This window comes from Nestor notabilis, unplaced genomic scaffold, assembly GCF_000696875.1.
Source record: "Nestor notabilis isolate BGI_N333 unplaced genomic scaffold, ASM69687v1 scaffold18009, whole genome shotgun sequence".
In the NCBI taxonomy this organism is placed as follows: Eukaryota; Metazoa; Chordata; class Aves; order Psittaciformes; family Psittacidae; genus Nestor; species Nestor notabilis.
Genome location: NW_009944266.1, coordinates 8,633 through 17,853, shown reverse-complemented (window position 1 = coordinate 17,853; position 9,221 = coordinate 8,633). Strand labels below are relative to the sequence as shown.

Genomic DNA, 9,221 nt, shown 5'->3' with positions numbered 1-9,221 from the left:
GTCCCGGCTTGCTCCGGTGGTCCGCGGCCGGCTGGGGGGGGGGTTGTGCGGTCAGACCTGACTGTGTGGAACCCCTTCTCCCTGCCTGCACTGGGGTGGGTCTCTGTGGCTTGGGGTCTGTGAAGGAATCAGCCCTCACAGGGTCTTAATGAAGAGTGTTGGGCCATGGAGGTCCTCCCCGGGCCCAGCATCCTGCAGGGCATGTGCACCAGAGCCAAAATGAATAGCAAGAAGGGACGTGTGTCTGCCACAGAGCTTAGCTAATGAACCTGATTCACACTGAACTAGTAGCAACCTCCTCTTTCTTCCTGCAGACATCAAATACATAGAGATGACACCAGGCAGAGCCACGTGTCCCGAGCGGCTGCAGGGCTCCCCCAGCCCTTCAGGCACACCGTTCTCGAGGTCTCCCCAGGGCAACAGCTTCCTGTCCCAAAAAGGGGGGCTCAGAGGCAACTGCAGCACCAGTGGCAGTGTGGTTTTCTCCAGCCCATCTGGCCCCACGCCGAGCTGTGCAGCCTCCCCACCCCACAGCACCGCAGCTGAGTGCGTGGCTGTGCCTCGGCAGTGCCGGACTGACAGCATCTCCTACGGCCCCAGCACCCCCAGCACCTCCCCGGGCCTCGACAACCTGCTGAAGGCAGTGCACGTGGTGAGGGCGCAGCAGAGGACCAGCTGGGTGTCCATGCTTTCCACCAGCCCTGGCTCGGACACCAGTTACATCTTTGGAAGGTAAATGCTGCCTCGTGTCTGGTCTCGGGCTGATGGTGGGGTTGGAAGGGGCATAGGGTGGTTATCCCAAGCCCCGCTGTCCAAAATCTCCTTCTTTAGGCTGGGGCTCGATGCCTCGCAGGGCTGGTGTGGTCCCTGTGGACTGCGCATTGCATCCCAGCTAAACAACCCGTCCTGCTCTCTGTCTCCCTCTTGCAGCAGCACCTACTCGCTCCACAACGACGACTCGGATGCTTACCCTGCTGCCTGCCACTCTGCTGACTGCCCGTCCCCTGCCAGCTCCCTGGGCAGCCCCTGCCCACCTTCCCCAAGCGTCAGGTCTCACTCTGGAGAAGCTTTTGGCCTGAGTCCTCACCAGCCCGGGGCAGACTGCTCCACCAAAGCCAACACCTCCCCATCCCAGAAGGGACAGGCTAGCAGCTGCCCCCCCTCCATCCTCAACTCCACAGCCGACATCCCGGTGCTGTTGGTGAACGGGTGCCTGGAACAAGGGGATGCGTTTTCCAGGCTGACCAGAGCTCAGCCAGCCTCTGTCAAGCAGATCTCTGCTCCCAGCTGGCCTCAGGGCTCAGTGGCTGGAACAATGCGCTGTCGGCACCAACACTTTCTTGCGTCCTGGACAGTAAGTCACCTCCCTGCTGTAGGGCAGGCCTGTGGGAGAAGGAGCTGCAGAGCCCAAGAGCTGCCAGGAAAGGGGGAGCAAACACTATTTTCTACTCTGGTTTACCCGTGGGTTATAGACATAAAGGACAGGAGGTCCTTGCTGGAGCTGGAGATCCTTGCTGCATCTCCACCAGGCTGCAGAGCTCGGCGGGGGTCTCCAGCTGGTGACCCTATATTAGCCACAGCGTTTTGCTCAGCAGGCAGAAACGCTCTGGTCCCCTCAAGGAGACGCAGATACACTTATTTATAGTACCTGTGAATAAGAACCACAATTCTGTTGTTTCATACTTGTCTGTGAGCCCAGAACGGGTGGGGAGGAGGAGTTTAGGGTTCCAGTTTGCTCTGAAGGGCATCTAAAGATACCAGAGTTCATAGGGTCCCTCATTCAAGGGTTATCACTGGGGCTATCGTTCTTTGGAGGAGATGAGCAGAGGCAGCCCTCAGGGCAGAGGGTTTTAATTGGGATCCTTATGGGAGTAGTAGGGAGGCCTTTGTGGGCCAGATCCTCAGCTGGTGTAAATCCCTATGGTCTGGTAGACTTGTGCAGATAGGCACTGCTGGGGGATTCCATGTGCTGCCTCCCTGTGCTCCATCACAGCCTGCCAAGAGAGATAATTACATGGAGAATTAATTATTCTGAGGAGCAGGGAGGAAGCTCTGTTCAAAAGGATTAAAAAAGTAACTTTCAACCCTGGCCAGCCTGAAAGAGAAATCTCTCTGCCAGAGCTCTGTCCTTTCAGCGATGGCTGCTGTGAAGTCTTCCAGGTGTCTTGCTGGCCTTGACACTGTAAGATCTCTTGCAGGTCCCCTCAGGGCTGGGCAGCCGACCATGAAGTTTGTGATGGACACATCAAAATACTGGTTCAAGCCGAGCATAACTAGGGACCAAGGTAAGGCAGCAAAGTGTCTCTGCCAGGGTAACGCCACCATAGGATTGTTCTTGGTAGGATGCTGCTTTCCCCCTGCAGCACCCCAATGCCCATGCTGAGGTCATGTGGAGACTCAGTCATGGCAATTCAAAGTATACTGAGGGCTGACGGGCATGGAGATACCTACTCCCTGTGTCCTCTGCAAATGCTCTCGTATATTTCTCACTGCTGCCAAGGAACTACCCCCCATGAGAGCATCAGCAACACGGGGAGGTTCTACCTGTTTAGCTTGGCTGAGCCTCTTCTTGTGCTTTGACAGCAATCCAGCTGCTGAAGGACAAGGAGCCAGGCACTTTCGTGGTGCGGGACAGCACGTCGTACCGCGGCTCATTCGGACTGGCCATGAAGGTTCTCGTGTCTCCATCCGGCAGCCAGACAGGTACAGGGGCTCGCTCAGAAAGGCGGGGCTTGCTTCAAGGATTTAACTGAAACTACTTAAACTGAAGCTGCTGAGCAGCTCTTGCTTATGAGAGATGCAAGTGGTGGGCTCTGTGTGTGGTCACTGCGCCCCTGTGCTGGGGCTGGCGCTGCACTTGTTGCACGGTGGATGCGCTAGGGTGGGGAAGGGCAGGGGTGAAAACAGGTCCGGTGCTCGTGCTGACACTGGCTTCACTCCCGCCTGCAGGCGATGAAAGCAGTGACCTCGTCCGTCACTTCCTCATCGAGTCGTCTGCCAAAGGGGTGCACTTGAAAGGAGCCAGCGAGGAGCTGTATTTTGGTGAGGATGCTGCCACCACCCACAGCAGCCCTGGCAGCCCCAGGAGCCCAAAAGCCCCTTGAAGCACCAGCCAGGACCAGGGCTGCTCAGACACCCTGCAGTGAGCTGCACACCCACTGGCATTGGGGCCCTGCAGCCTCTGCATCCTGCCTGTGCTCCTCTGCCAGCAACTGTTTGAGCAGTCTCCAAAAGAGGAACATGGGGTGCAGGTTTGAAAACCCACATGAGACCCCAAATAGTCAAACTTAGTCCCCCATTCCCTCCTTCTGAGCTCCACAGGACACTGTAGCAGGACCTGAGGCACACGGGTGAAAGGTTTTGGGCACCAGCCCCCCTCAACTCACAGTTCTGTGTTGCAGGGAGCCTCTCTGCCTTCGTGTACCAGCATGCCATCACGCCGCTGGCACTGCCCTGCAAGCTGAGCATCCCCACCCGAGGTAGGTGTTAGGGGACAGGGTTGATGCTCTGAGCAGTCCCCAGCCTGGGGACGTGGGTGAGGTCCTGCAGTGGGGAGGAAGCTGAACCACCCCGGTGCCCCTGCAGTAGGGCTAGAGGTGGAGCAGGGACCTGCAAGAGCTGACTTGACTCTGAGTCATGGTGACTTGCTCCTGCTACAGATGGAGGGTGGTCAGCAAAGCAGTGGGGAGCAGGGGACCACTGAGGGTGGGCAAGGAAAGGAGTGGGGAGACAGGATACGAACAGAGCCAGGAGGGGGAAACGGAACATAAGTGGTGACCCAGAGCACCCCTGCTTGTCGTTTGTGCAGATCTTGCTGATGGAGAAGACAGCCCTGACTGCGCTCCGGAATCCCCACTGTCCTTGCTGAAGAAAACTGCTGGTGAGGAAATGAGCAGGGGGGACACCAGGAAAAAGCTGAGTTGGTGATAGCCAGAGCTCTGGGCATGCACCTGTGCGTCGGGCTTTAGTCCTTACCTATCAAACAACAAGCTCTATTTTCTATGTCATTCCTTCTGGCACCATTCACAACAGAATCTGAAAAGCCAGCACTGTCTTTGGAGCTGTGCAAGGCAGCAGGTCACCCATGGGTGCTGGTGCAATGTCCCCTCCTGGCTTTATCACCAGGCTGGAGATACCTGCAGGTTTTCTTCACATCCTCAAATCATGGACCTGCAGCGGAACCTGGTATTTTTAAAGAAAGGAGACTTTTGTTCCTCACAGTGGTGAAAAACACAGTTCTTGAGGTCACAAGGCTGATAAAAGACCCACAATTCCCACAATTTTAAATAGCCTGTGATTTTTAAGCCTCTCCTAATAGTATTGAGCCGATGGCTATTGAACATCTGTAGTTTCTAGGACAGGGATGGGGCAGTTGGAGCTGGTTAAATTACTAAGGATGAGGATGAGGAAGGGTCTTTGCTTCTCTTCCACAGCTGATGCCCCCAGCCTGGGTGTAGTGGTAGATAGGCTCCACATGAAAGCAGAGGGCAATGGGCAGAAGGCCATGGAGAGGGTCCTGGAGCAGTCTGGAACCACTTTTTTTTGTTGGAAATTCTGGAAAATAAGTTGGCAAGTTGGAAAGTTTAGTTTGACCCAGAACAGCCCTTTACATGCTCAATTAGCCTGAAATGTCATGTTTTAGAATTGTTTTCAGCCCTCTGTTGGCTTGGGGTATTTCTGCTTTTCATTAAAGGAAATATGTACTGAACAAGAAAAAAAATCCCAAACAAATGTGACATTTACAAACCGGAAATGAAATACTTTGACATTTAAAACTCTGAGTGCAAAGAATTAAAGTAAACCAAAATAAATTTGTGCAGAATCTGAGTCACTAGATCTTTAATTTTCACCAAAACAAACCTGACCCACGTCCATGTGGCCAGTGCCACAGGATGATGCCTGTGACCCACCCTGGACCAGCACCGCACATGGCAGTGAGATGCTGACGCCATGCTGAGCCAGGCTCTGTGCTGTCCTTGCAGTGTGCAACGTCTTATACCTCAACTCAGTGAGCATGGAGACGCTCACAGGAGCCCCGGCCATCCAGAAAGCCATCTCCTCCACCTTCGAGCTGGAGACACTGCCCACACCTACGCTAGTGCACTTCAGAGTGACGGAGCAGGGGGTGACACTGACAGACATCCAGAGGAAGTAAGAGCTGCCTGGGGAGGGTGAGGATGGAGCCAAGGGCTCATGGGTGGTGGGAGAACTCAATGACTGATAGAAACACAGCTCACCCGTGACCACCCAGCTCTCCTCTTGCCTCTCAGCCTGCCAACAGGCTGATCCGCAGCACGTCAAGAACTGGCCTGCTAGCACTGATCTGTTGCAATCCAGGGGTGGACTTGACCTCTTCTGTTACAGCACAGGACATGATGCTGCTTTACATGGGGCTGGTGGCAGCATCTCTCAAGTGGAAGGCAGGAGCCACCTGATCCCAAGAGCTGGATGTGCTTTGCCACCATCAGCTTGGTGGCAGCCCCAGGGAGCAAAACCCCAAATCCCTGTCCCCAGCAGCCAAAACAGTTCAAACAGGGCTTAGTTTTGCAAATACCCATTTCTCCCACCAGCTCTGCCTGGGCACTTTCCTCCTCCAAGACCATGCTCTCCTCCTCCTCCCACAGGGTGTTCTTCAGGCGACACTACCCCTTGGCTGCCATCAGGTTTTGTGGGATGGACCCTGAGAACAGAAAGTGAGTTATGGGCTGCTCTGTGGGCTGAGGGCTTCTATCCCAGTGGGAGCAGTTCCCGGGGCACTCTGTGGCTCCCATCTGTGCACCACCTGAAATCCCAAACCTCAACCACTGGCTATGCCGCCCCTGCCCTGGGCTTAACGTGCTGTGGTTTAGCTAAATATAAACCTTGGCTTTGCAGCTGATCGGATGAGTTAAATACCAGTCTGTGAATCCAATTCTGTTCTCCCCTCAGGTGGCAGAAGTACTGCAAGTCCTCCAGGTAAGAGCAGCCAAAGGGTGCTGGTGGAAACCTGAGGGAAAGATGCTGTCTCTCCAGAGGGTGCATTGCAAAGCTGTGCAGAACAGCAAAGATTCAAAGCTTAGAAATGAAGAGGAGATGTGATAAAAGTTAGCGTGGTGACAGGATGAGACACGGGGCAGCGGTGTGAAGCTTTAGGGTGCATTTTGCTCTGTAGGCTTTGATGAGAGGCTTCTCTAAGCCCAGTTCTCCTCATCCACCCATGTGGAAAGCTGTCCAAGCCCATCAGCCTTCCCAGGGACTCTCTTGCTCTGGGCTCGAGAAGTGAGTTTATATCTGGCTCTACCTTGTGTTCAAGAAACTCTGCACAGCTGGGGCAGCCTTGCCAGAAACACTTCTCCTGGGTCTTTTGCTTCCAAGTAAACGTGATTGGGGAACGAGCCAAGGTGGAATTGCTGGAATTGGGGTTTTGCTTGGTGGCTGGGGATAGTTTAAGCATATTCCTTTGGATTCCTGCATGCAAACTGAACAAGTCTCTCTCCTTTTTCAAAGAATCTTTGGTTTCGTGGCCAAAAGCCAGACAAATTCGGAGAACCTCTGTCACCTGTTTGCAGAGTACGACACTGTGCAGCCTGCATCACTTGTCATCGACCTTCTCTGCAAGCTCCTGCCGGGCCCGTAGAGCACAGAAACCCTGAGGCAGCTCAGGTCCCCATGCACTCTGAGCTTTCCCTGCTCCCCTTTTCCTGCTTCTAGGTTGCATTTTGGCAACAGCTCATATTTATGTGGGGTTGGGGTTTTTTTTTTGTTACATACCATCATGTCAAGAGTCTCAGTTAAAGATTTTCATGCTCTGGTGAGACAAAATGTTGCTCCAGTACCCCCTTTTTGGGCATCGTGGGATGGGAGCTGTGCTCCTGTATGGAACTGCTTGCCTCCCCCCCGCCCCCGGGTATGTACCATTGCGTTGCTCTGGAGGACTGGAATACTCCAACTGAGGTCTCTACTGGCACTTGGGGTGTCCAAGCTGAGGCATATTTGGTGGAGCTGAGCTCCTGCTTTTGGGGCCTCAGCCCTAACCCCTGGTGAAGCTGGGTGGGACTTACCTCCCTGCCCATAGACCAGCATCAGGAGGCAGTTTTGCAAATCAAAGCATATAAACCCATTAGGCCCTGCTGAAAAGTCCTCCTTCCCTCAAAGAGCAAGAAGCTGCTGTGCCAGAGCTGTGTATTCTTGCCTGGTGTTGATCAATTCTCCTGCCCCTCTTTGCAAAGTAGCATCACCGGCCAGCCCAGCCCTGGAGCTGAGGAGCGGATGTTGACATTTTCCTGACAGTGAAATGTTGAGGTTTTGGAAATGAATTTGTGTGAATTTAGGCCAGATCGTCGGATGACGTGAATTGGCACAGAGTGGTGGAGCCGGCGCTGCTGTGATTTACACCAGCTGAAGTCTTCGCTCTTGCTGTAACCTCAGCAGAGTGGAGCAGCTTCATGCAGTCGCCTCCCGTAGAACATGCTTACCTGGTGCCTCTGTGCGGTTTTCATTTCAGGCCCTGTGTAACACACCCTGCTTAGGGGTTATCATCAATAAAACAGCGGGTCGTTTATCTCAAGAGTCAGCCACTGACACGTTACTCTGCTCTCTTCCACGGCTGAGCATTCGTGCTGCTCATAATGTGATTCTCCTCCAGCCAGGCAGATACACAGCATCCGGCTGCCACAGCTCCTCGGGAACGGTAGAACAGGCACTGGAGTTACTGTGAGGGGAGGATTCTCCTCCTTCACCATCAGCTTTGTGTGCCCTGAACTGTGCCCCGAGCTCTGTGCCCAGCCCAAGAGAGCTGTGATCCCATGGGCCCCATTATGCTGCACAGACCCAGGAGACCACAGCACCCCAAGGTCAAGGACAGCTCAGCCATTGTACAGGATGTGACCCACTGCAGTGCGTGCTGCAGCCGTTAAGGGGCCCCAGCACCACACCATCAGTCCTGCCTGCACCCTGCCTATGCCCTGCCTGTGCCCTGTTTCTCCTGCCCGCCTCCTGCCTGTGCTCTGCCCAGCTGCTGGGAGCTGCACATAAGGGCAGAGCCGGGTGCTCAGAGCTGTTTTCATTAACCAACACTTCATTAGCGCTGCAGTGGCTGCAGGACTCCACTCCCTGCACCCCCTACGCCATGCAGCACAAGTCCATCATGTGTATTGCGGTACTGTTGTGAAAGCAGTGATAAGCACAAAGGGAATATGATGGTCATATTCAAAGGCTTTGACTCCAAAGGTGCTTTGGGGGGTCATGCTGCTGTCCCCAAGCCTGGCCAGTGCCATCCCTGCCCTGCCTCTTGCCCTGGCAAATCCCACTCCCTGTTGCAGAACTCCAGCCCCAGCCAGGAGGGTTCATCTTCTGGGGAATGGGGCGATAGATGCTGCTTTTCCCCACCTCAGGATCACTGTGGGATGGGGAGCTGGCCCATCACCAGGCACTGTCTTCCACACATGGAATTTTTAGTTCATTGAAAAGCCTTTTCCAGTGCAGCGGAGCTGGAGCCTGGGCCCAGACACGACGGCAGGGACAGTTCAGCCAAAAACACCTGGATTCAGGAATAAACAAACAATTCTCTGAGCTCCTCATGGCTTCCAAAGTTTGTCCCAGGCTTCCTGGAAGCACAGCTCTTGGTTTTGGTTCCTGGGTCCAGTTCCAGCCATTCTGTAACCAACCCAGCCCCTGTCCTGGCCAGGCTCAGAGGTTTGTTCCCGGTAGCCTCTGCCCCATGTCCCCAACTGCAGCAAGACCCCAAGAGCCACTGATGCTGCAGCACATGGCCGGGCTCTCCCCAGTGGCAGGGACAAGGATGCCACTGGTGCATGTAGGTGCACGGACACATGTGGGACACACAAACCCCCCTCACTGGCTGGTGCAGGTGGAGCTTTGTTGCTGGGTGAGATGCAGACCAACGCACCCAGGACCCAGAACCACCACCGGACACTGCTGGGGTGAGCATCACCCCATCCCAACACACCGGGGTCCAACCACTGGCTGCCCACCTGGTGCAGCCCTGTTCAGGAGTCCCAGCCAGGAGCGCTCCTGTACACATGGAGGGTGCAGAGGGTTCGGTTTACTCCTGTCACTGGCTTCTTGATGACCTCCAGAAGAGGGAAAAGGCCACAGCCCTCTCTCAGCTGGTGGGGACAAGCCCTCTGCCAGGGCTCAAGGTGGCAGTGGGACGGTGCCAAGGCCATGTGCAGCCTCTGGTTTAATTTGGCCTGTTTGGGAGCATTTCCATACAGCTCACA

General features: G+C 54.8%; 1 protein-coding gene across 1 annotated transcript in view; it reads left to right on the top strand.

Annotated features, from left to right (window-relative positions):
• TNS4 (tensin 4) overlaps positions 1-6,616 on the top strand; it is a 10,151-nt gene extending 3,535 nt beyond the window's left edge. The window contains exons 2-12 of the mRNA XM_010022367.1: positions 315-732; positions 931-1,322; positions 2,199-2,285; positions 2,584-2,703; positions 2,950-3,042; positions 3,402-3,479; positions 3,809-3,880; positions 4,983-5,151; positions 5,625-5,693; positions 5,929-5,955; positions 6,487-6,616. Of these exons, the coding sequence (XP_010020669.1) occupies positions 315-732; positions 931-1,322; positions 2,199-2,285; positions 2,584-2,703; positions 2,950-3,042; positions 3,402-3,479; positions 3,809-3,880; positions 4,983-5,151; positions 5,625-5,693; positions 5,929-5,955; positions 6,487-6,616 (1,655 nt within the window). The remainder of the gene's footprint in view (positions 1-314; positions 733-930; positions 1,323-2,198; positions 2,286-2,583; positions 2,704-2,949; positions 3,043-3,401; positions 3,480-3,808; positions 3,881-4,982; positions 5,152-5,624; positions 5,694-5,928; positions 5,956-6,486) is intronic.
• Positions 6,617-9,221: the final 2,605 nt, after the last annotated feature.